Genomic DNA, 26,531 nt, shown 5'->3' with positions numbered 1-26,531 from the left:
TCCTCAGAACTAGTGGGATGAATAGCAACACAAGAATCAAAGTCCAGTCCTTCTTGATAATATCTATCTATCTTCACCGCAACGCCGAAACTCTGTAATATCTCACCGATATTCAGACCCAGGATATGCAGGCTGATAATCTTAGAGATATAAGTGTATGAAAAAGCTAATGAGAAGATAAGAGAAAGAGAGACTTGAACAGCGAGAGGAGAGCTGGTCTGATAGATTGGTAGAAATATCGGATATAATAGTGAATAGTAACGGAAGAATATAAGGACTGCTCAATGTTAATTCATAGGGGAATGGCTTGGTATCTAAGGAGAGGGATGGAAAGTAAAGTAAAGTATAATTAGCTTGGAATTAGTTAAGGATTTATTAGATTATTAATATAGAATCTGAGAGAAATTGTGAAGATTTTCCGAGTATTTATTGGAAGCTATTGCAGCCCCATGGTTACTTAGTTATGATGCCGTGATGAATAAGCATCGTTTCTAGATACATCATAGTTAGATGCTCTTGATTATTACTACTAGGTGTGGGATACCGACAGGTTGATAATCCCGGATCGATCAATCACACGCCAGGTCTCGATGAACCAGTCATATTTGCACATTTGTATTTACTGCGCATGCCTATGAATCCATGCATGCATGTCATAGTACTTTATACTTTGTATATAAAGATCTTTCTGGGCAGCTGTCACGGACCTCCTCCATCTGCTTCCCCGCTATCGTTGTCGGGGGCCTTTTGATTCCCTGCGCCCTCAGCCTTGGCAGATGCCCCAGAGCCCTTCCGAGAATGCAGCACCTTCTCGTAGACCGGCTGTTCTCCCTCCTTCAAGCCACACCCCGACGGATCTCGGCGAATGAGAAAGTGTTCGACCCTCGCATCCAATGACCGCATCTGATGGACCGTGTTGTCCTTTCGCCCTTTCAGCAACCGCGCCGACTCTTCAGTGAACTCCGACACTCTACTCTCGTAACCATTGTGGAGCTGGGTAATCCAGGACGCCTGAAGGGCGCCGCCAAGCAAGGTGAGAAGAATGACAAAGGTCGCAAAGGTCCGGTGGTCAACGAGGGTTTCCGGCTTCCGCTGATGGCGGTTATGCCATCTCTCCCAGTCCTCCCAGGTGGCGTTCGAGAATATGGGGTCGTAGGCACCTGCGGACTGGGCCGTGGAAGGATGCAGGTTCCATCCCAGGCCAAACCGGTCGTAGTCGGATCGTCTGCTCGGGTCGGAGAGGATTTCGTGCGCAGCGACTATGATACGATATCGTTGCAGTCTCACTTCGGGCGAGAGGTCTCGACACAGTGGGTGTCCGTTGCACGGGCGATCCGGGTGGTAGACTTTGACCATTTCATAGTAGCGGGACTTGGAATATGCTGCCCTCCGGTCTTGCTGGAAGAGCTCATAAGGGGTGAATGTCGGAGAGGAGGGCCATGAGATATCCGCGGCTGGATTATCAGAGCCGGTGGCGTATGGGCGGGCAATGTAGGAATACCGATGGGGTGGTGGGCATGGTGAGCTCAGTAACTGCAGTCCACCACGGTAAAGGATGTTGGGTTTCCTGGGCATGGCCGCATGGTTTCACATGAGGGGACAGATGAGGCCCTCTCCAGGTGCTTCCGAGTGATGGCACGATGGATTGATTTGTTTGGGCCTCCGATAACTCCGCCGGCCGGATCCCCACTTGGAGCTGTCACGTGCAGGCGGTGGGCGTTCTGCCGGGATGAATCATCCGGGCTCATCATCGCTCACGCCCACCCCAATCATTCCCCTCCTTTTCATCACTCCTTGGCCGGACTTCGAGGTGACACTTCCACTGACAGCTCCTCATCATGGCGGCAAACGGGACCGCCGAATCCCAGTGGCTGGCCCAGCTGGAAGCCATGCGCCAGGCTATTGCCGATCTCAAGCTTCCCAAAGACCCCGCCAACGAAACGAGTTACGGAAGCGATTTGGACCTGGATTTCGACGACGACTATTCATCCCCCGGAACAGCTGACGATGACATCTGGGATATCCTCAGCTCTGACGATGAGTCCAGCGAGGCTCTTGACGACTTTGACGACCTCCCCCCTCCCCCGTCCTCGGGCTACGACCAGTTCTGGCTCGAGCAGAAGTGCCAGAGCATCACTGCCAGCAAGCCGGGAATGGACGCCGCAGAGCTAACACAGCAAATTACCGCTGCTCTCGCCACCGACAGCGGAGACGATGAGCTGCAGATGTCGCTGGCCGAAATCGTGGGATTCGACGATCTCGATTTCGTGATCGACTTGATCGCCCACAGGGTGGATATCGTTGCGAGTGCACATACCGGTCCGGAGGCTCAGACTGATGGCCTGATGGCAGGGAAGCTGCAGACGAGGGCGGAGCGGGAGCAAGCCTTGCGACAGCAGGACTATGAACACAAGAACGCGACGTTGCTGCCGGCACAGACCAGAGGGGAACCGCAGTACCCTCATGTCTTCAAGTCCAGTGATTCCCGGAATGTTCTTGCCATTGGGGGCAAAAGCTACGGGCTTCCCTTGGGCAGCAGGCAGTTCGATGAGCAGAAGTACACTGAGATTGAGGTTCCTGCGTCGAAGGTTGGTTACACGAGACCGGGAGAGAAACTTGTGCAGATCGCGTCCCTGGATGGACTATGCCAAGGCACGTTCAAAGGCTACAAGTCGCTCAATCGCATGCAAAGTCTACTATATGAGGTGGCCTACAAGACTAATGAGAATATGCTCATCTGTGCCCCCACCGGTGCGGGTAAAACCGATGCTGCTATGCTTACGATCCTGAATGCTATTGGAAAGAACACTGTTCCGAACCCCATCGAAGAGCCACAAGCCACTGAGTTTGCGGTGCAGGTGGATGATTTCAAGATCATCTATGTGGCTCCGATGAAGGCTTTGGCTGCCGAGGTCACGGAGAAGCTCGGGAAACGACTGGCCTGGCTGGGGATCAAAGCTCGCGAACTCACTGGTGATATGCAACTGACAAAACGAGAGATTATGGAGACTCAGATTATCGTCACCACCCCTGAAAAATGGGATGTGGTTACCCGGAAGAGCACGGGAGATACGGAGCTTGTGCAAAAAGTACGCCTGCTGATTATCGATGAAGTCCACATGCTGCACGACGAGCGTGGTGCAGTCATCGAATCATTAGTGGCTCGTACTCAGCGTCAAGTTGAGAGCACGCAGTCGTTGATTCGTATCGTCGGCCTTTCTGCCACTCTGCCCAACTATGTCGACGTTGCAGACTTCCTCAGGGTGAACAAGATGGCTGGTCTGTTCTTCTTCGATCAATCATTCCGTCCTGTGCCCCTCGAGCAACATTTCATTGGTGTCAAAGGCAAGCCCGGCTCGAAGCAGTCTCGTGAGAACATCGATGTCGTGGCCTTCGAGAAAGTTCGTGATATGCTCGAGAGAGGACACCAAGTCATGGTTTTCGTACACTCCCGGAAGGACACTGTTATGACAGCTCGAATGCTGCGCCAGATGGCGACTGAGGATGGGTGCGACAGCCTGTTCAGCTGCCAAGAGCACGAAGGATATTCAAATGCTCTCAGCGATGTGAAACGTAGCCGTGCCCGCGAGCTGCGCGAATTGTTTGCTGGCGGGTTGGGCACGCATCACGCTGGAATGAGCCGGAGTGACCGTAATCTCATGGAGCGCTTGTTCTCTGAAGGCCTCCTCAAGGTGCTCTGCTGTACTGCCACGCTTGCCTGGGGTGTCAACCTTCCCGCTGCTGCCGTCGTCATCAAGGGTACCCAGTTGTACAACCCACAAGAAGGTAAATTCGTCGATTTGGGAATTCTTGATGTTTTGCAGATCTTTGGTCGTGCTGGTCGTCCCCAATTCCAGGATACGGGTATTGGCTTCATCTGTACGACTCATGACAAGCTTCAACATTATATTTCCGCTGTAACATCGCAGCAACCGATTGAGTCTCGCTTCTCTAGCCGCTTGGTGGATAACTTGAATGCCGAGATCTCTCTTGGCACGGTCACTTCGGTTCCCGAAGCAGTCCAATGGCTGGGATATTCCTATCTTTTCGTTCGTATGAAACGCGAGCCACGCAACTATGGGATTGACTGGGCGGAGATACGTGACGATCCCATGTTGGTTCAAAGACGCCGCCAGCTGATCATCCAAGCCGCTCTCGTGCTGCAGAAGAGTCAAATGATCATCTTCAATGAAAAGACTGAGGAGCTTCGTGCGAAAGACGTTGGACGTATTGCAAGCCAGTACTATGTTCTGCAAACCAGCATTGAGATTTTTAATGGACTTATGAGACCTCGAGGAAGCGAAGCTGATGCGTTGAGGATGATCAGTATGAGTGGTGAATTCGACAACATCCAAGCCCGAGAGAGCGAGTCCAAGGAGCTGAACAAGCTGCGGGACGAGGTGATCCAGACAGAGGTAGAGGGTGGTAATGACTCCCCACATGCTAAGACCAATATCCTGCTCCAGTCGTATATCTCTCGCGCCAGAATTGAAGATTTTGCCCTGGTGTCCGATACAGGTTATGTGGCACAGAATTCGGCACGTATCTGCCGTTCTCTATTCATGATTGCGTTGAACCGACGTTGGGGATACCAATGCCAGGTTTTGTTGTCTCTGTGTAAGGCTATCGAGAAGCAGATGTGGCCCTTTGACCACCCGTTCCATCAGTTTGATCTGCCACAGCCGATCCTCAGGAACTTAGACGACAAGCTTCCAACGTCATCTATCGAATCCATGAAAGACATGGAAACAGCCGAGATCGGACAGTTGGTTCACAATCACCGGATGGGCAAGGTGTTGGGAAAGCTGTTGGACAACTTCCCTACCCTAGGCGTGGAGGCTGAAATCGCACCACTCAACCGTGACGTCTTGCGAATTCGTCTTAGCCTTTATCCCGAATTTACTTGGAACGATAGGCATCATGGAACTTCGGAGTCGTACTGGATCTGGGTAGAGAATTCAGAAACCTCTGAGATCTACCACCACGAGTACTTCATCCTCAGCAGGAAGAAGCTCAACGATGAGCACGAGCTGAACTTTACCATCCCGCTGTCTGATCCCCTGCCAAGTCAGATCTATGTTCGTGCGATATCTGATAGATGGCTGGGTGCAGAGACGGTAACTCCCGTGTCTTTCCAGCATCTGATTCGCCCAGACACGGAAAGTGTGTACACCGATCTCCTCGACCTTCAGCCTCTCCCTATATCGGCACTCAACAACCCGATACTGGAAGAGCTCTACGGACAACGGTTCCAGTTCTTCAACCCGATGCAAACGCAGATATTCCATCTGCTTTACCACACCCCAGCGAATGTTCTGCTCGGTTCTCCCACAGGTAGCGGAAAGACGATGGCTGCGGAACTGGCTATGTGGTGGGCTTTCAGGGAGAAGCCTGGCTCGAAGGTTGTGTATATTGCTCCGATGAAAGCTCTCGTTCGTGAACGAGTCCAAGACTGGAAGAAGCGCCTCACGGTAGCGATGGGCTTGAAGCTGGTCGAGTTAACTGGTGACAACACTCCCGATACACGGACGATTCGCGATGCAGACATCATCATCACGACCCCCGAAAAGTGGGACGGTATCTCTCGTAGTTGGCAGACCAGGGACTACGTCCGCAAAGTGAGCCTGGTGATCATCGACGAAATTCATCTGCTGGGTGGCGATCGAGGACCTATTCTTGAGATCATTGTGTCTCGGATGAACTACATTGCCTCGCAATCCAAGGGATCTGTCCGGCTGATGGGAATGTCCACTGCCTGTGCAAATGCCTCAGATCTGGCGAACTGGCTGGGGGTGAAGGAAGGACTGTATAACTTCCGACACTCTGTTCGTCCCGTGCCCCTCGAGATCTACATCGATGGGTTCCCAGAACAGCGTGGGTTCTGTCCGCTCATGCAGTCGATGAACCGGCCAACCTTCCTTGCCATCAAGAACCACTCTCCGGAGAAGCCGGTAATTGTGTTTGTCGCCTCCCGCAGACAGACTCGGTTGACTGCTAAAGACCTAATCAACTACTGTGGAATGGAGGACAACCCACGTAGATTTGTCCGCATGTCCGAGGAGGACTTGCAGCTGAACCTTACCCGAGTTAAGGATGAGGCCTTGCGGGAAGCCCTCAGCTTTGGTATCGGTCTGCACCATGCCGGTCTTGTGGAGTCGGACAGGCAACTGGCCGAGGAATTGTTCGCGAACAACCAGATCCAGATCCTTGTGGCAACCAGCACCCTTGCGTGGGGTGTCAATCTCCCCGCGCATCTGGTCGTGGTCAAAGGAACGCAATTCTTTGACGCCAAGATCGAGGGCTACAGGGACATGGACCTGACTGATGTCCTGCAGATGCTGGGCCGAGCAGGACGTCCCCAGTTCGACACATCGGGTATCGCGCGCATCTTCACCCAGGATGCAAAGAAGGCCTTCTACAAGCATTTCCTACACACTGGCTTCCCGGTAGAATCCACCCTGCACAAAGTACTCGACAACCACTTGGGCGCCGAAGTTTCCGCGGGCACGATCGCCACGAAGCAGGATGCCCTCGACTACCTGACCTGGACATTCTTCTTCCGCCGACTGCACAAGAACCCTTCATACTACGGTCTGGAAATCTCCGCCGAGGAGCACAACACCATGGCCGCACAAGCGATCGCCCAGGACTTCATGATCGAGCTAGTCGACAAGTCACTAGGCGAGCTCGCCGAGTCAACCTGTGTTATCCTCGACTCCGCAACCGGCGACGTCGACGCAACACCATTCGGAAAGATCATGAGTTACTACTACCTCTCCCACAAGACAATCAGATACCTGATGGCGCACGCCAAACCCGACCCCACCTTCCAGGACGTGCTAAGCTGGATGTGTTCGGCCACGGAATTCGACGAGCTACCCGTCCGCCACAACGAAGACCTGATCAACGCCGAGCTAGCCCGCAACCTGCCCCTCACCGTCGACTCCATGGGCGACCTCCCCCTCTGGGATCCCCACGTCAAAGCCTTCCTCCTGCTGCAAGCATACATGTCGCGCATCGACCTCCCGATATCCGACTACGTCGGCGACCAAACCTCCGTCCTCGACCAAGGCATCCGTGTCATCCAAGCCTCGATCGACGTTATGGCCGAACTGGGCTACCTGCATGCCTGCACCATGTTCATGTCCCTGCTCCAGTGTATCAAATCCGCCAGATGGCCCGAGGACTCGCCCCTCTCCATCCTCCCAGGCATCGACACCGACATCGACCAACCCAACAACAAGAACAAACGCCCCGACCTCCCCGCCTCCCTAACCGCCCTCTCCTTCCTCCCCACCGGCACCATCTCCTCCCTCGTCCGCAAACTGCACCTCCCAATCCAATTCACAAAAGCCACCTCCTACCTCCCCCACCTCTCCCTCGCCCTCTCCACCATCTCCCCAGCTGGCCTAACCCTCACCCTATCCCGCAAAAACCCCTCCCAAGACAAAGAAAACCGGATCTACGCGCCCCGCTTCCCCAAGCCCCAGACAGAGGGCTTCTTCCTCATCGTGTCTACCGCCACCGCCACAGGGCAAGATGGAGATCTCCTAGCCCTAAAGCGCGTGTCTTGGCCGTCGAAATTCCGACAGCAGCAGCAGCAGCAGCAGCAGCAGCAGCAGCAGCAGCAGCAGCAGGAAAACGCGAGTTCTCGTACCGGCGCGGCCGGATCGAGTCGACGACCGAATGGAAACAACCAGCAGAAGGACGGTGGTGGACTCGCGGTCCGGTCGTCTGTCAAGTTTCCTCGGGATCAACTGGCACAGTCAGGGGCGAGGTTCGTCAATGTCAGGGTGATCAGTGATTCGTATCCCGGTATGGAGTGGACGTTGTCTGGGGTGGAGGTGGTGGATGCAGAGCCTGAGAGGCAGATGGTTGCTGAGGCGTCGGTTCCGGAGAAGAGTGGATAGTTGGTTGGTTGGTTAGTTAATTGGGTAATTGGGTAATTGGTTGGTGGTTGTGGGTGTGGTGTTGTTCTGTCTCTCTTACTTGGAAGGTCGTCTTGGAAAGAAAGAAGGAACGGTGTGTTCTTATACATATACAAGACATCCTGGTAGATTAAGTTACTACGAGCGCTGTACATACATACATACATACATACATACATACATACATACATACATACATACATACATACATACATACATACATACATACATACATACATACATACATACATACATAAACTTCTACTTCAATATGATAGATGCATATATACTCAACTCTGTTCTGATATCCTAGCTGGAATGACTCGTCTTGACTTGCGCTGCATCAACAACGAGCTCAGGAGGGAATGAAAGGACAAAAAAAAAAAAACACAGACAAAAGACACATTTGAAACGAAACAAAACCAGAAACCCAGGGGAAAAAAAAACCAAAATAGACATGTCCACCTCATACGTAGTAGCGATATTGCTTGGTATACACATACTCAGTGACGACAAGTCAGTCAGTCACTAGATAGTAGGAAACGATCCCAAAAATGGATACAGGGAATAATAACTCGAATAAAAGATAAAAAAGTTAAGAAACACCCCAACTCTGACGCACCTAGCTCGACGTGGTGAAACAGAACATGGGTAAGTAAGTGAAACGCTACCTGCGCTGTATCAAGAAAGCTGAAAAGAAGGGCTGTATAGGAAATAAAAGTGGGTCCGTAAGGAAGGATTGATAAAAATAAGATGAATGAAGACATATGATCATGACCATGTGCATGTGAGATTGGCAAGAAGAGTAAGAGGAAGAGAAAGAGAACTAGTAAGTAAGCTCATATCATTTCAACGGGCGCATTTCGCAATGGTCGAAGGCGGGGCCGTGGGGGGTGATGCTGGTGGTGGGGGTGGTGGTGGTGCTCGCCGTCGGAGGGAACCGGGGGTCGCCGGTCCAGCGGTCTGTCGCCGGGATCCAAGCGATCCGACCGGGGTCTGATGGGTACAAGAACCTGCCTTCTACCGCGTGAGACGGAGACGGATCGTGCGATGGAGATTTCGACGGCGGGGGCGGGGTTGGTTGGCTCGGTGGGCTCGGTGGGCTTTGCGTCGGTGGCGTTGTTGGTGCTGCTGTTCCTGTCGCGGCGGGCCATGTGTTTCGGCGCGACGGGAGAGGATCTCTCACTTCTGGTGGGGGACGCGGACTCCTTCATTTCTTGGGGGCCGTGGTCCGGAGCAGGGGTGTTTGCAGGAGACGGAATCGATTCGCTCTTGGCGGTTTCAGATGAAGCGCACGTTTGGGTGTCGATGGCTAGTTTCGGCGGCTGTTTCGACCCTGGTCCTTGCTCCGTCGGGGATGTGCGCCTGTTGATGATTTCCCATTCGGGCTCTTTCGCGTCGAAGTAGTTGCGGACTGGTTTCAGCTTCTGTAGAAGCAGTTCTTCATCATCTGAACCGATAGTGGTGGACGAAAGGAACGAGGACATCGAGTTTTGCGGCTTGTGTGAGCCGTGCACCATGAGGACGACACTATTCTTTTCCTTCGACATGTCCTCCTGACGGGACTCGGCCAACGACGCCTGGCTTTTGTGGATGGGACTGGGACCACGGGGGATGTTCTGACTACCAAGGAGCTTCGAGGCTTTGGTGACCTGTGTCGCGGGGAACAGGGTAAAGCTGGGAGATTTAGACCGTGTCGGGGAAGACGCCCGTCGTGGAGGCGGAACCAAGTCCGGCAAGGCCGCAGACTGGTGGGAGGTTAGTAGATGTAAGGGTAGTAAAGAAGGATCTCGAGGGAGTAAAATACATCTGTGTCTGGTGCGCTCACGCCATGGAAGGCTTGGCTTTGCCTATCCACCGAGGATGACCTGTTCTTCCTGAGAACGCCTCCGAACATGACACTATATCGCTCCAGTTGGATATCCGGGATATCGACATGCAACAACGGCCCGAGGCCAGAAGCTTGCTCCTTATCCTGGGGCGGCACGTTCGGAGGACTCGCATCTTGCTGCTTGGGCTGTGGCACGGTTGGTTGGATCTCTGATGCCACAGACGGCCAGGCCTCCAGTTCAGAGCTAGGACTGGCAGGGTGCTCGAGTTTGGCTCTTGGCTGGGGGTCAAACGAGAACGTAGAGCCTTGCATTGGAAACTCGTTTTCGAGCTTGACCTGATAGAAGGGCTGGTTGGGGGCGGAAGCCAGGGCGTTTTTGGCTTTGAACAGGCCTCCGATTTTCTTCCATTTACTTGGCTTGCGCTGTAAAGTCGGTCGCGGTTGGGGTTGGGGTTCTGCGGGCTTTTCTGCAGGCATCACAGGAGGGGCTTCCTGCACTTGCACCTGTGCCAAGGGACTGTGCGTCTCGATCATCCGAGGACTGCCTAAAGCGACACCGATCAAACTTCCATTCGCGGCATAATCAGTGCCTGTCGGCGAGGAAATGGGCGATGCCGGAAGCGGGGGGTATTGCGTGATGAGACCTGGGCTCAGCGCCTGAAGCTTTTTCTTATGGCGACTCTCCGATGTCCCAGGGCGATGGAAATCGCGTGGCGGCGGTGGCGGCGGAAGGCCCTGGTTTGCGCCATCCTCGATACACTTGAGATCTTTGCGTGGCTGCGCATCGGAGTGCTTCAGAACTGGGGCGGAGATGCCCTCGGCTTGGCGGAGTGTACGCGACCTCCCGAGAAATGTGCCTCTAGCCATTCCTCACGGTAATAAAATCCGAGGCGTTATCGACGGCGAAAAGCGGGAAAAAAAATCGCGACGGTAAGGTTGCTAGAAGATAAGAGAAAAATGAGATGTAAAGAACGTTGGGAGGGATACCAGGCCCCGTCGTAAGCGGAATCAAAAAGGAATGGACGGCCTTCCAGAAGGCCACAAAGCGAACACAAGCAAACTGTCAGGGAAGAGCAGAGTCATCCATGATGGAGGGAAAAGGAGACCAGAAGATAGAAGGTCGGGGCAGCACAAGACGTTGCGGCGGTTGTTGTGGAGCATTGGTATCGCGCTACATCTAAGTGAGACGGGTGGCAGGGGTGGGCTAGTGTGAGGGCTTAGATTACCATAAGTAAGATCTGACGAAGCGCGACGGCCAGCGCAGCCAACGGGATTTGACAGCGAAATTATTCAGGAGAGAGTGCTCGGAGGTACTGCGTGGCCAACCCAATCGCGTGCGATGCTTATTTTGGTAGCCACAACACTGAGCATGGATGGATGATGTCGCGAGGGGCCAAGGGCAAAGCACGCACACATCAGCGGGGGGCCAACCAATGGGGCCCGGAGATCCTCAGCAGCCTGAGACTGAGGCCGGAGAGGCTGAGACAGGCATGTCAGAGTCTCAGAGAGCAGATCCAGACTTGCCGTGCTGTTCCAGCAAGCGCTGAACCTTGGGACAGTCGCACTTCCGAGCCCGACGGGCGCGAGTGGGCGAGAAGTCGAGGCCCGCTAGATAAGAATTAGCCCACGGGGGGAAATTAGGGTATGGAGGCTGCCCAAGGAACTGGGCCAGCGCCCTCGCAACCTGATGGCCGTCAGTCACGCCCACGGACCATGCCTCTCTCCTTATTGCTCTTTCCACAATCAGTCCGACCGTTGGGGGTGATCGTGCTTAGGGGGGTGTGGTCTACGATGGACGGGGCAGAGCCGTTGGAAAGAGGACGAAAGGGGGGGGCCCGTCAGGGGATTAATATGGAAGCTGGAGGCGGGCAGCAGAACGGATGGCTGCAGAAGTGCAGCAGCAGTGCAACGGCAGTAGTGCAGCTGACAGGTCAGCATGACAGGCGGCCAGGCACGTGGTTGCCTGTTGACTGCGTGCCACCGTTTGTCTCTCTTCTCATTATTCCACTCCGTATAGGTCCTGGGTGGTGTTGAAGAGGCGGTAAAGAGGAACCGGTGAGAGAGATCCGCAGGTCTCAAGCCTAAAGGTGTCTAGCAGGGTCTAGCTCAGTGACCATCAGGGACTAGGACGGTAGATATCCATCCTGGATATAACTACTCCCAGTGACTAACAGTGTCGGCCTACCGCGGGCCTCTCCACCTATCGACGCGGTGGCAGTATCACCTCCTCTGCCCTTCTCCTGCTGGATGAGTTGCTGTCTGTCTCACGGCAAGCTCTCTGGTACCAGAGGCCGATGACGATGACGTAGAGAGGGACTGCGTATGCCCCGGAAAAGGAGGGTCTCAGCGATGGATACGGGCCGGAAGAGTCCAAGCTATTTTAGATCCCTGGCAGGAGTATTTCATGAGAAACATTCGTACGGATTAGATAGACGTGAAGTACGGAGTACAGAGTAGAGAGAGAGAGAGAGAGAAAAAGTCGGGATGATGGATGATGGATGGTGGATGGCGGGGCAGGCGGTGATGGTTTACTGTTTGTTCGACGACCCCCACCCGCCTTAGTAACTCACCACTCACCTCATCGCCGGCTTCTTCCCCTCCTTTCCTTCCCACCAACTTTCTTCCATCTCCATTCTCCTCCTCCCCTGATTTCTCTCCCTCCCCTTCTCCTCCACGCATCCCAGCTTTCATCCCGGAGTCTACCCCCCATTTCAGCTCCCACTACCTTCTGTCTGTCCCTGGGGAATCGCTCCTCCTCCTCACCCCTCCGTTCCCCTTTCCCGACCGTCCCGTCGATTGTTTATCCGCCCGTCACCATGGGTCAGCACTCCGCTATCTGGCAAGGTACGATCATGACACGCCCTCGCGAGCATACCCTTTCCCTGCTGGCATCTTCCGAATCCCCCTGAGTGACCCTAAGCTAACCTCGTCTCCTCCGCGCTCAGGCTATGTCGATTCCAGGTCCGTCTAACCCAACCCATGTTTACCCCGCTTCAACCACAGCCCACCGTCCCAAACTGCGTTCGGATTCTGACACGAGACCCTCCAGCCTGATGGGATCCGGCCAATTTGACAAGGCCGCCATTCTGAGCCACGACATCTCCGGCGTTGAGGCTTCCTCGCCGGGCTTCTCGGTATGACACCCACCAAGTTTACAAGTTTACATACACCCCACCTGGTGATCCGATCGGCGTCACGCTCCGGCCGGAAACAACCTCCATTCTTCTTCCTCTTCTTCCACCACCACCACCACCACCACCAGCCCGAACTCAGCATTAACGACCCCCGCAGATCTCCCCGTCAGAGCTCCAGGGCCTGGTCTCTGCTTTCGCGAGCACCGACAACGCCTGGGGCAGCGGTATCACCGTCGGCGGAGAGAAGTTCGTCACCATCAAGGCCGACGAGCGCAGTCTGTATGGCAAGAAGGTACACAGCCCGGTTCCGGTATCCAAGATGCAGCACTAACATGGAGGGTGATTAGGGTAAGGAGGGTATCGTTGTCGTGAAGGCCGTGTCCTGCGTGATGGTCGCCCACCACGCCGAGAACGCGCAGACCACGAACGCCGCCACTGTCGTGGAGAACCTCGTCGACTACATCAACAACCCCCGGTAGATGGGGCTAGGGATCGAATGAAAGTGCTTTGTCTCGTTTCCTGGAAGGGCAGTGGTAATGCTGGTTACTTGAATGTAAATCACGATGGTGGTCTCTTCTCGATTGTCTTCTCTTCCTTGTCTATTCTTCTCATCAATCATATACCTCGTAGATGGATCTGTGCTTGCACACAGTAGCTATCATCATGTCACATACTTCAACCTTCTGAATATCATATCTATCCGACCCCCCCCCCCCCCCCCCCCCCCGGGATTCCTTGCGATCATACCAACCGAACCAGATTACTTTAATCGGAATAACCATCTGAACCAGACTATCACTCCGATGGTCTCAAAGAACCAACATCCCTTAGCCCGAAGTCTAATATTCATCCAACCAAGCATCGTTACATACCTATCGCCAGAACCAAACCAATAGAAATATATCCAATTCTCTTTCCCTTCCCCCCAACGTATTAACAATTAAAAGGTCTCTAAACCCGAATAAAGGTAACCCATAATAACACCCCGCTAGCCCTGAACCAGTAGCTGCAAACCCAACAGTTCATAGCTGATAGCTCATAGCTCATAGCCCACAGGTCAGTCCCAATCCCACCCCTCCATCCATCCATCCATCCATGCATCTTTTCTCATCATCATCATCATCATGCAATATCGTAAAGAGGCAATCGCATAGTCATACACATACATAAACAACGTGACAGATCCAGAAAGAACCCATCTCAACTCTTCCCATCTGATCTCATTCCATCCCATCCCGTCCCATCCCATCCCCACCAGCCTACTCCCCAGCCTCAACCCGCACACTCCCCAAAAGAATACTCATACTCATATATTCACACTCATACAGGCAATTCTGCATTCCTCCTCCCCCCCGCCAGCGTCTCCAAAACCCTTTGCACGAACGGCCCCACGACGGGCACATTGCCCGCGAACTGGCCGATGGTGATGAGGAAGTCGCCGAACAGGATGAACAGGCCGTACAGCTCGATGATGAAGCCGGTGAGCGGCCAGCGGAGCAGGATCAGCATGATGCCGGTGGCGAAGGCGGCGGTGCCTTTGAGCTTCTGGCGGCGCGAGAAGAAGGCCCATGTTTTTTCGAGCCCGATGATGAGGGTTAGGCCGATGAGGAAGAGGATCTGTATGGATTTTGTTAGGTGTTGGGGTTATTTGGGGGTTGGGGGGCGTACGTTTCCCATGGCGAGGCTGTGGGGGTGGGTGGGTGGTTAGTATGAGATCTGAGATAAGATATGGTATTTGGGGGTTGTGTAGAAGGGGGGGGGGACGTACAGGGAGCGGTCGAAGAACATGAGGACGCCGCCGAAGAGGAAGAGGCCTCCTGTGGATAGTAGATAGTGGTTAGCAGGTGTACGTGTAGGTGTGTTTGTAGGTTGGTGTGGTGGTAAGGGTAGCCATGTTATGATTGGGGATTGGATTGGGGTTGTGGTTGTAGTTGGGTTGTAATGCGACGGAGACTGGTAGAGGGTGGTTTCGAGTGTGAAGCAGGAGGTGCATACCGGCTGAGCAGAAGATGACTCCGATCTCTGTCGCTCGCATGAAGCATGTTAGCGGACCTGTCCTGGAAGGTTGGTTGGGAAGGTGTTGGGATAATCTCACTCTGGTTATCTGTAAGCCACATTGTAGGCATCTTGACTGTTGTTGTGCTGATGCGCGTAGGAAAGAGAGAAGATAAGATACAGCACTCCGAAAAGAAGCTCGAACAGTTACACAGGTAGATAATTCCACCGGATCAGTGACAGAAGCAAGTCCCACGCTGCGAGGCTGCTTTCGGAGGTTTCGGGGGTGCGCGGCGGTCGGGATCGCGTGCGCGCGGCGGTACACGTAGCAGATGCGAAACAACAGACAAGGAACAGATACCCACAAGCACCGGGAAGAGGTAAACAGGGCAGAGATGGGCGATGATAGCTAGTAAGCCTGGTGTTTCTGTCAATTCATGCAATTCTGAAGCTGAAGGCCCGGGCAATGCGAATAAACATTTCGCGAAACCGCCCCGTTCTGCCACGTTCCTTTCTAGGCTAGATCGGCGCTAGGCCCGGCCGGGAGGGCGGTCGGGCGATCCACCACTTCCCTTTCGCACAGCTTTTTGCCTCCCAACCGAACGCAACCCCCGACAAGGACTGCCTGCTGCCAAAGCAGCTCCCTCCCGACTACGCGAGTTGGTCGCGATCTTGTGTGCTTTGATCACAGGTCTTTTATGATGAGATGACTGAGAGCTACACGCAATTGTCGACGTTATGTCTGCCACTCGAGCTCGTCTGAGGCAGAGCAGAATCCTACCTAGGGGATAACGGGCCGTCTACTCCCACACAAGCCATATATCCAGGCGAGCCTCGGCTCAGCTGATTCACGCCGCGGCGACAGCATCCCCGGATGCTGTAACTGATGCTCCGTCCGTGGGGCATCGGTACTAGTCGAGTGCCCAGCACAAGGCGAAGATTGACACCATATATAATACGGTCGCGAATAAGCCGGAGCGCTTTCTTGAACCTGTCTCGAGAGGGGCAGGGGGGTGGAAGAGCTTGACTGTGTCGGCCATACATAATACCATAGAGATCCTAGGTATCAATTCAATCGATCCAACCATATAACCATTGGTATTGTCCAAATATCGTACACCGTAGAAACAAAAAACAAAACATCCCGTCCGTAGCACGCAGCAAGCAAAGTCGTAACCTCATTTCAGCACCACATGCGCACCCCGGAGTTCCAGATAACTCTCCGGCACGCCCTGCCCCAGGGTGCGAATCACCCCAAACACCTCCTTGTCATGATACCGCAGCCGGGTCTTGGGATCCGTGTACGGCGCCGGCAGGCCCGTGATATCGCAGTAGCGGGTTTGCTGGGACGGGTGCAGCGAGGGCGCCGACTCGATGTTCGTGTAGGTCACTGCCGGCCCGGAGGTGTATGCGGCGGCGCGGGCGTTCTTCTCCAGCACCAGCGTGGAGAGGTTCTGGGCGGCCTGCGCGATGTTGGTTCGGGGGATGCCTTCGGCAGGGGTCTGGCTGCCGTCGGTGGTGGTGACCGAGGTCGCGGGCAGCGGGGTCGTCGCGCCGGAATTGCTCTGCGTGGCCATCACCGACGCTTCTTTGCGCGAGTTCTCCGAGATGATCTGCTTGACGTTCTTGTTGCGGCGCTGCGAGGGCTTCCAGTGTGAGTTGCGGAAGGAGCGCGGGATGGCGGCGATGTCGAGCTGGTCGAGCAGCGCTTGGTGTTGCTCCGCTTCGGCGGGGGTGAGAGGGGGCATTGTGGTGGTGGAGGTGATGAAGGTGGGGAGGGGCCTGTATAGGTGCGAGGTGGAGATGTCGAGGGAGGTCTGGAGGCGCTGTGTCTGGTCAGTTGTGGTGTCTGGTGTCTAAGTAGATGAGCCCGTACCTGCCGACGGAGCTGTATGCGACCGACCAGCTGAATGGGCGGATTGCACCAGGGTCAGAAGCCAGCCAGCTAAGCAATGGCTACCAAGGTAAATAGAGGATTTGTCCGTAGAGAGAGCAGATGATCAACGCTGTGCCATTCAATGTCGTCCAGACCTGCCCGTAGGTACCATCCTTTCAGCGGAAGACGGCGGGGTCACGTGGCGAGCCACATTGGGTTGCCGGGCGTCCAGAGCAACAAACAGAGCCGTCGGGCGAGGTTCTATCCACATCGCATCGCATCGCATCGCTGCATAATACATCATAATGGTAGGCGGAATCATCTCATTCATATCCTTTTGTCGATGGTATGCTAATGGTATATGCAGGAGAGCCCCCACGAGCACCAGCAGGCCTTGCTGCTGTCGCGCATTATCGGCAACATCGTATGTCATCAGGAGGGAGGCCATGCGGATCGATCATCGGTAGCTGACCATGAACAGGAGAAACTGAATGAATCCATCATGGTCATGAACCGAAACCTCCAGGTACGACGCTGTGATGCCTGCTGTGCCAGTATATCTACTAACACGGCCCAGGAGGTCAACATCCAAAACATGAACGTGGAGCTCGTCGCGCAGATGTTCAAGAACTACCAGTCGAATGTCCTCTTCCACCTAGAAGGTATGTTCTATTCAACCGACATGACTCTACCAAGCTGACCAGTATCAGCGACGGAGAATCTGAAGGATCCATCCTAAGGCCCGCATGCTGGCATCTCATAGCCCTCGTGCAAGTGCGCAGGTTTTTTTTTTCTTCGTAACGAGACATGAATTCCATGAAATAAATACCCATTCACTGCAGCCAGTCCCCCCAAGCTAGTAAACCCGTAAAATCCTGTAGCCAGCCACTCTGTAGCAACACCTCACGGATGGGCCGCTTGGCAGCGAGCATAGCGACCAACCCCGATGGCGGTGACGGCGGCCATCCTCCGCCCTCCACGGGCCCGACCACCGCAGCTGGAGGACTTTCAGCTCCAGTTTCCTTCCCACATCCTCAACACCAACACCTCGTCTCCCTCCTCCAGCGCCTCTCAAGCCCGCTGTCTACCCATCTCCCATATTCCGTGGTGTTCCCACCCTCGCGACACACTGCAATGCAGTGAATCCGTTTCTGCCGGGAGCTCCTGAGTGTCTGGTAATCTAGGCCCGCACCAACCACCATGGCCATCACGTCGGTGCAGCCGGTCGTCCCGACCCGGCTCGCGATCAATTCTTCAGAGAGGAGCGTCGCGAAGCCCGCTCCGAAGGGGTACGAGGTGCACGACCATCCGTTCAAGGGCTACCACGCCCCCCAGCCGGAGGGCTACGCAAAGAGCAAGGGCACCAGCGCCATCGTCATCGACAATGGTGAGTAGGGGATACAGGGAGCACGCACGATCGCGAAGGAGCGTCTACTGACTGACTTGCGCTTCTCCTGCCAGGCTCGAATCTGGTCAAGGCCGGCTGGTCGTTTGACAAGTCCCCCCGTTTCGTCATCCCCCCTGTGATGAGCCGGTATCGCGATCGGAAAATCAACAAACCCTACCAGTTCATCGGATACGATTCCTACGTCGATGCTACTTCGCGCGGACAGCTGCGCTATGCTTTTGACCCGGGCTCCAGCGTGGTGGGCAACTGGGATGTCATGGAGGGCGTGCTGGACTACCTGTTCATCAAGCTGGGGGTTGACGGCGATAGCAGTGGAGGTATTGACCGGCCCGTTGTCATGACGGAGCCGATCGCGAACCTCAGCTATCCCCGGAAGAGTGAGTTTGTTGCAGGTGGGCAGGTGGCGGTGGTGGTCCTTACTGACAATTCGCAGTGATGAACGAGATCCTGTTCGAGTGCTACTCCGCACCGTCGGTCGCCTACGGAATCGACTCCCTCTTCTCGTACCGGTACAACCGCGGAAAGGACGGGCTGATCGTCTCGTCCTCGCACACGTCGACCCACGTGATCCCGGTCCTGAACAACAAGGCGCTGCTGTCCAACTGCTCGCGCCTGAACTGGGGCGGACTGCACGCCTCCGAGTACCTGCTGAAGCTAATGCGGCTGAAATACCCGACCTTCCCGCAGAAGATGACCGAGAGTCAGATGGAGGATCTCGTGCACAAGCATTGCTATATCTCTAAGGACTACGACCAGGAACTGAGTCGCTACCTGGACTGGACGGGGCTTGAGGAGCGGGACTGCATCGTGCAGTACCCTTACACAGAGCATGTGGTGCCGGAGAAGACGGAGGAAGAGCTGGCGCGCATTGCGGAGCGGAAGAAGGAGAGCGGACGTCGACTGCAAGAGCAAGCCGCGAAGATGCGGCTGGAGAAGCTGATGAAGAAGGAGCAGGAACTAGAGTACTACAAGGATCTACAACGCGGGCTCGCGTCCGAGACGAAGAAGGAAATGCGGCGCATCCTGGAGGCCGAGGACTTGAAGGATGAGGCGCATCTGGATCGGCTGGTCCGGGACCTGGAGCGGTCCATCAAGCGGTCTCGGAACCGGGATCTGGGGATCGAGGAAGCCGAAGAGCCCCAGGAGGAGATGTCGTTCCCGTTGTTGGACGTTCCTGACGAGGAGCTGGACGAGGCCGGGCTCAAGGAGAAGCGCCACCAGCGACTGATGAAGTCCAACGTGGACGCTCGGCAACGTGCCAAGGACGAGAAGGAGCGCGAGAAGGCCCGTCGGGAGGAGGAAGAGCGACTCGACCGCGAGAAGCGCGAGAACGATTTCGACAATTGGCTGGCTCAACGACGGGCGAACCGACAGGTAGGTTGCCCGCATACCGTGCACCTTTGTTTCCGGTCTAATATGCTATAGAACATCCTCCAAAAGATTAAGGAGCGCGATCGGTTCAAGGCGGACCTCGGCAACCGCAAGTCGCTGGCCAGTCAGATGCGCATGAAGACGCTGGCGAATCTGGCGGCGGACGGCCCCAAAAAGCGGCGACGAGGCGGCGACGACGACAACTTCGGCGCCAACGACGACGACTGGGGCGTGTACCGGACGGTAGCGACGGGCGAGCAAAGCGACGAAGAGGAGGAAGAGGATCTCGGCGGGATGCTGGACGCGGCGGAGAAGGAACTCCTGGAGCACGATCCGGATTTCACGGAGAACCACACGCTTGCCGCGCAATCCGACTGGACCAAGAGCCTGGTGCACGTCTTCCTGCGGGGGCCGTGGCCGTTCGACCCGGAGAGCCAGCGCGAGGCTCACCAGCTGCACCTGAACGTGGAGCGGATCCGCGTGCCGGAGGTGGTGTTCAAGCCGTCGATTGCCGGGATCGACCAGGCCGGGCTGCTGGAGGTGGCGGGCGACGTCGTCAACCAGCGCTTCTCGAACCCGGCTGAACAGGCCAAGCTGCTGCGCGACGTCTTCCTGACGGGCGGCAACACCCTGTTCCAGAACTTCGACGAGCGCTTCCGCAACGACTTCCCTGCCTTTTTGCCGGTGGACTCGCAGCTCAAGGTGCGGCGCGCGGCCGACCCGGTCCTCGACGCCTGGAAGGGCGCCGCGCAGTGGGCCTCGGGCGCGGAACTGGCCCGCTCGTCCATCACACGGCAGGAGTATATGGAGAAGGGCAGCGAATACCTCAAGGTGAGTGCAGTATCCTTGTCCCGAATGGAGAGCGAGAGCCAGAGCCAGAGCCAGAGCCAGAGCACAACGGGCTAATGCGTCATCAGGAACACGATTTGGGCAATGTCACCACGTGGTAGGCTGACTGTCTCATCGCGTCCGGATCCTTCCGGACCATGGACAGAATCCGTCTTCCACTGGACGTCTGTCTACCAGGTAAAAGGCACGAGGGTGCCGTAGTAGCTTAGGATGGTGTCCACGGCGCGAGGGAGGGAGTCCGGCGTACGCGAACTGAGCTCGGAGGGAATCACACCCACTGTCCTATCCGAGCGAGCTATGATTTGATCGAGATGGCATGTTTTGTTTTCTTTGTGTCTCTTGTCCGTTTCGTCATGTCTACGGTTGTACAGTAGCCCATCAATCAATCAATCAATCAATCAATCAATCATATTCCCCGTCACAATCACCCAGTCGGGGAATCACAAGAATTGGAGTGCTGATCTATCTGGCCAATCCCTGCAGATATCTATCCGGCATAGGTATAGCCTGGCCTTGAGCCAGAGATTACTCGCTACTACTTCGTGTGGACAGTAGATCGTACTAGGTGGTAGTGACCGTGGACCGACAGGCCCGAAGACCCTAACCCGGGATCCTCACCCACGGCAAGTGTACTTTCCCATCCATCCAAAGTACCACAAACCGGTACTATACGTAGGGCATTCCAGGGTAGGGGTAGGTAGGTATAAGATCTACTACTGTGCTTTGCAAATCCATTCACCCATCCAGCCCTTACCTTACTTTTTACCGGTCGGCGGATTCCCCATATGTCCAGCGCATACAAAATGCTCTTCTCTTCTTTTGACTTGTCTCCCTGGGGTAGATAGATGGATGGATAAATACTATAGGCAAGTGGGTGGGTAAATAGATAAGTAGGCAGCAGACACAGAGTTCCACACCCGCACACCCAACGTCCTCGGTTCTAACTACCCCTCTCGGTAAGTAAGTTAAGACTTCGGTTTCATGGATTCCTCTCTCGGAAACACGAGGGAAACCAGATCCAGCCAACGGGGCCAACGAGCGGGAATTGGGTTGGGGAGGGGGTTGGGGGATTAGGTTTGTACTATACCTAGCTAAAGGCATGTATGTATGTATGTATGTATGTATGTATGTATGTATGTATGTATGTATGGGGTATAGGTACAATAGGTGGCTGTCTAGTAGGTAGCTTACTTTAGGGGGTGGTACAGATTGTATTGTATTGTGCTTGTGTTGTGGTTGTGGTTGTGGTTGTGGTTTGGGTTTGGGTTTGGGTTGGACATGATTGAAAGGCTGGTCGGTACTCGGGAGGTCAATGGGGTGAGTTGTGCCTATTCAGGTGGATGGACGGGGTGGAAGACAAAGACAAAGAAAGACAAAGAAGGACGTTGAAGAGAGGGGAAGAGTCAGTTGGACTGTGACTGTTTATGCTGTACTTATGTGTACTCTGCAGTGTGCATCCAATACAATAAACGGACGCCAAACCACCCGACCCGACGTCATACAACAACCGCCGTGGCTGGTGATGATCGCCGAAACTGGACGTTGACGGATCAGACAATCAGACAAGAGATACATACACCCTGCAGTCTACAGTCGGCAGTTGCCCAATGGATCAGCGCGGAATAACGGGCTGGGCTGGGCTGTCAAGTCAAGTCAAGTCCGTCAGGCCAACAACACCTTCTTTTTTCTGTCAGCCTTGTGGGTCCCGGCATCCTCGGGTGGTTGATAATCTGATTATTTGGTGGTTTGTTTGTCGAAAACATGGTGAGGAAACAGACCAGGTGATGCCACCGGGCATAAATCTGCAGGATATAGGGCAGCACGGGTGGGGATGAGATCATCATCATCATCATCGTCGTCGTCCTGCCGAGAGTTCCGCGAGGATCGGCAGAGGAGGACTAGTAGAGATAGCTCGAAGCTTCAGGTTGCACGATATGGGTGGCGTGGTGGTCATTGGCCGGGTTGGGTTGAAGATGAGGGTTTGGGGGGGGGGGGGGTTGATGACTGTAGCTGAGTCAGGTGTCATAGTTAACTAGTTATATGGAGGTATCAACAATCAAGGGAAGCTTGAATAGGATTATTATTGTTATTGTTATTGAAAGGTGAGTGGAATAATAGAAGGGAGGAATAAGGATACAATACAGAGTACCGATGAACAGATGTACTGGATACGGCAGACACTGGTATTGATACCGAGTCCAGACCGGGCGATTCCCTACCCGAGCTGGCTTCCTGTTTGGTCGCGTCACACCATCTTCTCTTCGCTCCTCTTCTCTTCAGCTTCAGCTTCAGCTTCATGACCTGATCCATCCAGTCTATCCTGCATCCTGTCTATCCGGCAATCAGTCCATTGCAGATCACCCCCCGGATGCCCGGGTTGCAAGCGGTGTGACGGCCATCCCTACATACTACTGACAGTCCATCCATGCAAGGCCTGATCACACAACCCTAACCACAACCACAACCACACCGATCGCCCGCGACAGACTGACTTCATGCAGAGGCCATGGTGACGCATCTGGGGAAGCTTGGGCTTCCCCTCCCACATCCCTGGGCAGCGGGCACACGACCATGAGGCCAAACTCTGCCCGCACCACCTCTGACGTAGTGGCATTCCCCCCCATCATGCAGCCATCCAGCCGTGTATTCCATTCTTCGGCCACATATAAGAAACCTGGTCCTGGTCCGGGGCCTTTCTTTCTTTTCATCATCATCCACCAGCACAGCCAGTCTGCCAGTGGAATTGACTTCCTCTCGCGCCAATCAGCAACCAGCATCAGCATCAGCCATCCGCTTCATCAATATCTTGACCTGCAGTCAGTCAGTCAGTCAATCAATAGGCAATCAACGCAGCCATGTTCTCCAGTACCGTGGCTCGTCCCCTGCAGCTGGCTGCTCGGTTCATGCAGTGGGCCAGTGCGGTGATAGTCATGGGTATCACCTCCTACTTCATCCACAAGGGTCCTCGCGGCCAGCATATCATCTACCAGGAAGTCATTGTATGGTGCCCTCGTCCATGAACCTTGAATATCAATCAATGCCTCGATGTATCATACTGACCTCTTAGGCCGTCATTTCCGTCGTCTTCTTCCTGCCCGCCTTCGTCTCGCCGTTCATGCCCCAGGCCCTGAGCAAGTTCGTCCTCGGGATTGACCTCGTCTTCTCATACCTGTATGCCCCCCCTCTCTTTTTGCTCCACGGCTACTCCACACCAACACTCAATACTTACTAACCGACTACCTTCAGCTGGCTCACATCCTTCATCTTCGCCGCCCAAGACTACAACTGGCACAACTGCTTCTTCGACTCGCCCGCGGGCATCTCCTGCTCCAAGAAGAAGGCGAACGAGGCGTTTATCTTTTTGGCGTTGTATGTGCAATCCCACCGAACCGCTATCTCATCCTCCCATCCTACAATCCCCCTCCACCCGTAACGTATCTAATTATTTATTTTGTCATACAGCATCTTCACCTTCTTCTCCATCTTCCTCGAAGTCGCCGCCCTGTGGGCCTCCCGGCGCGAGAACGCCCCCGTCCGCGAGAAGAGCACCGGCGGCGCCCACGGCGGCCCGGCTGATGCGCCTGTCGCGACGGCATAGATAGCTTGTCCGGGGGATGATGGTTATGCTGATTTGTAGCTGCGTTGTATCTGCAGTTACACACCCGCATGATCATCGTCCATCGGAGAAGACATGCCCATCCATGATACCACGTTTGAATTGAATTGAATCGAATCGAATCGACTAACCCCTGACTGACGACGTTAATACTGATATCCCCTATTTATTTACTAATATTCTGTTACGCACATATGTGGTTGGTTGGGGAGTGAGTGAGTGCACAGTGGTGGGGGGGAGTGTGGAGTGTGCATAGATGGGTGGATGGTGGATGGGGGGGTGTATGTGTGAGGGACTTTTTATGAGTACTATCTTATTAATGACTACCTACCTATCTTATAGTACTTTGGCTTTGAATATTCTGTGTTGTAATTAATATTATAGCTACCGATAATGGATTTTAGGGGTGATGCTGTTTTGTGTTAGAGATACGGAGGTGGGATATATATCTCCCGCAGGTATAGTACAGGTAGGTACCTACCTATCCATCCGTGTGATTCATCCCATATCCTGTTCTTTCATTTTGTAAAGGTCACAATCCATCCATCTAGTTGGAACATCGTGGAATGTAAGGATGTAGTGGTGCGGGAATACTAGAAATAATAATCCATACATCATAGTCTTCCTGCAGGTGTTCCTCTCATCTTGTTGTTGATCCTACTGATATACTAACTATATATCCATCCATAACCCCTATTCAACCACACACTCTCCCCCCTCCTCCCTGACGTGTCTACCAACGCAAGGAAAGCAAGGAAAGATAGAGAGTACTTAAAAAAAAAAAAAAAAAAAAAAAAAAAAGTGAAAGATAGATAACTTAACATGTTACATTAAAACCTTCATCCCAGTAACAAAAGAATACATAATAAAATCATACACAGACCTTCTAAATCCCTAACCCATACTTCCTCCCATAATCATGAATCATGAATCATCCACCAAAAACGCCAATTGTCGACCATCACACAGCCCGTATAAATCGCAATAACACTGGCGAACGTTGGGACATCTATACACACCCCCCCCCCGGGGCAGCCAGCCCAAAGGCATGGTAGTTAGTAAGTGGATCTTAATCGCAATGTCAACAATAAGGGTTTATAAAAAAAAATATAGTGATAACCACAACCAAAACCACAACCAGAACAAAAACACAAGACGAAAAAAAAAAAAAAAAAAAAAAAAAGAGAGAGAGAAAGGGAGAGAAAAACTCACAATATCCCCATATTATCCCCCCCTCCAAAAACCAAATGCCAAACCATCTCAAACAGTGACCCCACCGCAAACCCATCCAACTCACACCCCAACGCCCACTCCCTCATGTGGAGATACTCCTCTCGACTCCTAGCCCGGATCCTCTCCCGCGAGACGACAAACTGCCCGCAACACACCCCGCCAATCTCCCTGGGTACCTGGTCCCGCCCCACACCGAAGAGGTCCATGTACAGGGACGAAAAGTTCCGATACACGGGGTTATGGTTCTTGGTGAGGGCGGGGTCGAAGGGTCGGATGGAGAGCGGACAGCCGGGAGTGTGTGTGCAGCGGAGGTTCGTGTAGCCGGCTTTGTGGAGCGGGGGGGTGTGTAGGGTTGTTAGGAGGTGGGGGGTGGAGGGTTCTTCTTTTTCTTTTTCTTTTTCTTTCTCTTTCTCTTTACCTTTGGCTATGGCTATGGGCATGGGCATGGGCATGGGCATATTTCCCTCCCTGTGAAAATCCATCCTCCTATCCGTCGGCGCAGGGAGGGAGGAATGATGAGTCGACTCAGCCTCCGACGACGACGAAAAGGGTAAATCATTATGCCACTGTCTCTCGCCCGCATGCATAAACGCCGTCAAATCCGCCAGGTCGTCGTAATGCTCGATGATATGTGTTAGGTAGGCCATTGCCTCGCGGGCTTTGTTGGCGGGGATGGGTAGGTAGCCCGGTTCGTGGTCGGTGGTGTAGATGTAGGGGGTCCAGCTGTATATTATTTCATTTATTAATTTATTCATATATTCATTTGTTCATTTGTTTGTTCATTATCTAGGTAGATAGGGGAGGTGGGGGAACGACTAACTGGGGCAGGGTATAAGCCCAGGATGTGTCCTCGGCGCGGGTCTTGGCGAGGACGAGGGCGTGGTTATGGTTATGGTTATGGTTATGATTATGGTTATCTGGATGTTTGTCCATGTGGTCTGGTAGTAGCGGTTATTATTATGTGATTGGGGGATTAGGATATTGGGGTGGGTTATTAGGGTTGATATGTTCAGGAAGAGAGTACTCACCAATCACCAAAGTAAGATCATCCCTCAACAGCCGATGGAAGACCAACCCCAACAGACCCAGACAGAGCAAGATGGCACACCAGGTCCGCAGCACCAGGGCGCGCACGGGAAGACCCGCTGGCATCGGAGTATCTATCTATCTGTCTGTCTGTGTCGGTCTATCTAGGGCACGGGACCGTGGATGAGAGAGAGAATGATGGATGGATGGATGGATGATGGATGGAGGAACTGGAACAGCACGGCATGGTGGGCGATATGGATG

At 54.0% G+C, this 26,531-nt stretch overlaps 10 protein-coding genes across 10 annotated transcripts; 5 read left to right on the top strand and 5 right to left on the bottom strand.

The window, feature by feature from the left end:
- Nucleotides 1–540: 540 nt before the first annotated feature.
- BO70DRAFT_362973 (uncharacterized protein) lies at nucleotides 541–1,634 on the bottom strand. The gene has a single exon (XM_025543456.1). It carries the CDS (start codon nucleotides 1,573–1,575, stop codon nucleotides 700–702), a length of 876 nt encoding a protein of 291 aa, XP_025398431.1. The 5' UTR covers nucleotides 1,576–1,634; the 3' UTR covers nucleotides 541–699.
- Nucleotides 1,635–1,810: 176 nt separating this feature from the next.
- Nucleotides 1,811–7,984, top strand: BO70DRAFT_316679 (RNA helicase SLH1). The gene has a single exon (XM_025540355.1). The coding sequence runs from the start codon at nucleotides 1,839–1,841 to the stop codon at nucleotides 7,908–7,910; it is 6,072 nt and encodes a 2,023-aa protein (XP_025398430.1). The 5' UTR covers nucleotides 1,811–1,838; the 3' UTR covers nucleotides 7,911–7,984.
- Nucleotides 7,985–8,772: 788 nt separating this feature from the next.
- On the bottom strand, nucleotides 8,773–10,626 carry BO70DRAFT_397324 (uncharacterized protein; the record flags this gene model as incomplete). Its single annotated transcript, XM_025546695.1, has 3 exons — nucleotides 8,773–8,891; nucleotides 8,953–9,676; nucleotides 9,736–10,626. The coding sequence occupies 3 exons, from the start codon at nucleotides 10,624–10,626 to the stop codon at nucleotides 8,773–8,775; spliced, it is 1,734 nt and encodes a 577-aa protein (XP_025398429.1).
- A 1,949-nt stretch (nucleotides 10,627–12,575) lies between these two features.
- On the top strand, nucleotides 12,576–13,372 carry pfy1 (profilin; the record flags this gene model as incomplete). Its single annotated transcript, XM_025546694.1, has 5 exons — nucleotides 12,576–12,603; nucleotides 12,705–12,720; nucleotides 12,809–12,893; nucleotides 13,051–13,185; nucleotides 13,241–13,372. The coding sequence occupies 5 exons, from the start codon at nucleotides 12,576–12,578 to the stop codon at nucleotides 13,370–13,372; spliced, it is 396 nt and encodes a 131-aa protein (XP_025398428.1).
- Nucleotides 13,373–13,782: 410 nt separating this feature from the next.
- On the bottom strand, nucleotides 13,783–15,344 carry BO70DRAFT_362969 (Got1 family protein). Its single transcript, XM_025543455.1, has 5 exons — nucleotides 14,989–15,344; nucleotides 14,889–14,915; nucleotides 14,662–14,710; nucleotides 14,562–14,577; nucleotides 13,783–14,510 (listed from the first exon to the last, which is right to left on the bottom strand). Exons 1-5 carry the CDS (start codon nucleotides 15,008–15,010, stop codon nucleotides 14,214–14,216), a joined length of 411 nt encoding a protein of 136 aa, XP_025398427.1. The 5' UTR covers nucleotides 15,011–15,344; the 3' UTR covers nucleotides 13,783–14,213.
- Nucleotides 15,345–15,974: 630 nt separating this feature from the next.
- BO70DRAFT_380376 (uncharacterized protein) lies at nucleotides 15,975–16,899 on the bottom strand. Its single transcript, XM_025545410.1, has 2 exons — nucleotides 16,765–16,899; nucleotides 15,975–16,714 (listed from the first exon to the last, which is right to left on the bottom strand). Exon 2 carries the CDS (start codon nucleotides 16,634–16,636, stop codon nucleotides 16,067–16,069), a length of 570 nt encoding a protein of 189 aa, XP_025398426.1. The 5' UTR covers nucleotides 16,637–16,714; nucleotides 16,765–16,899; the 3' UTR covers nucleotides 15,975–16,066.
- Nucleotides 16,841–17,503, top strand: BO70DRAFT_430005 (DASH complex subunit DAD4; the record flags this gene model as incomplete). The annotated part of the gene is made up of 5 exons (XM_025548118.1): nucleotides 16,841–16,852; nucleotides 17,132–17,188; nucleotides 17,246–17,290; nucleotides 17,342–17,426; nucleotides 17,475–17,503. 5 exons carry the CDS (start codon nucleotides 16,841–16,843, stop codon nucleotides 17,501–17,503), a joined length of 228 nt encoding a protein of 75 aa, XP_025398425.1.
- Nucleotides 17,504–17,804: 301 nt separating this feature from the next.
- Nucleotides 17,805–20,809, top strand: BO70DRAFT_362965 (actin-related protein ARP5). Its single transcript, XM_025543454.1, has 5 exons — nucleotides 17,805–18,151; nucleotides 18,226–18,549; nucleotides 18,606–19,546; nucleotides 19,598–20,374; nucleotides 20,461–20,809. The coding sequence occupies exons 1-5, from the start codon at nucleotides 17,965–17,967 to the stop codon at nucleotides 20,491–20,493; spliced, it is 2,262 nt and encodes a 753-aa protein (XP_025398424.1). The 5' UTR covers nucleotides 17,805–17,964; the 3' UTR covers nucleotides 20,494–20,809.
- Nucleotides 20,810–23,247: 2,438 nt separating this feature from the next.
- Nucleotides 23,248–24,371, top strand: BO70DRAFT_407689 (uncharacterized protein; the record flags this gene model as incomplete). The annotated part of the gene is made up of 4 exons (XM_025547186.1): nucleotides 23,248–23,391; nucleotides 23,460–23,563; nucleotides 23,639–23,761; nucleotides 23,855–24,371. 4 exons carry the CDS (start codon nucleotides 23,248–23,250, stop codon nucleotides 23,988–23,990), a joined length of 507 nt encoding a protein of 168 aa, XP_025398423.1. The 3' UTR covers nucleotides 23,991–24,371.
- Nucleotides 24,372–24,832: 461 nt separating this feature from the next.
- Nucleotides 24,833–26,511, bottom strand: BO70DRAFT_380373 (DUF3431 domain-containing protein). The gene is made up of 4 exons (XM_025545409.1): nucleotides 26,270–26,511; nucleotides 26,062–26,179; nucleotides 25,221–25,964; nucleotides 24,833–25,017 (listed from the first exon to the last, which is right to left on the bottom strand). Exons 1-4 carry the CDS (start codon nucleotides 26,391–26,393, stop codon nucleotides 24,933–24,935), a joined length of 1,071 nt encoding a protein of 356 aa, XP_025398422.1. The 5' UTR covers nucleotides 26,394–26,511; the 3' UTR covers nucleotides 24,833–24,932.
- Nucleotides 26,512–26,531: the final 20 nt, after the last annotated feature.

This window comes from Aspergillus heteromorphus (genome assembly GCF_003184545.1).
Source record: "Aspergillus heteromorphus CBS 117.55 chromosome Unknown BO70scaffold_16, whole genome shotgun sequence".
Classification (NCBI taxonomy): Eukaryota; Fungi; Ascomycota; class Eurotiomycetes; order Eurotiales; family Aspergillaceae; genus Aspergillus; species Aspergillus heteromorphus.
The sequence above is the reverse complement of the archived record's forward strand: the minus strand, read 5'-3'. Positions and strand labels throughout refer to the sequence as shown.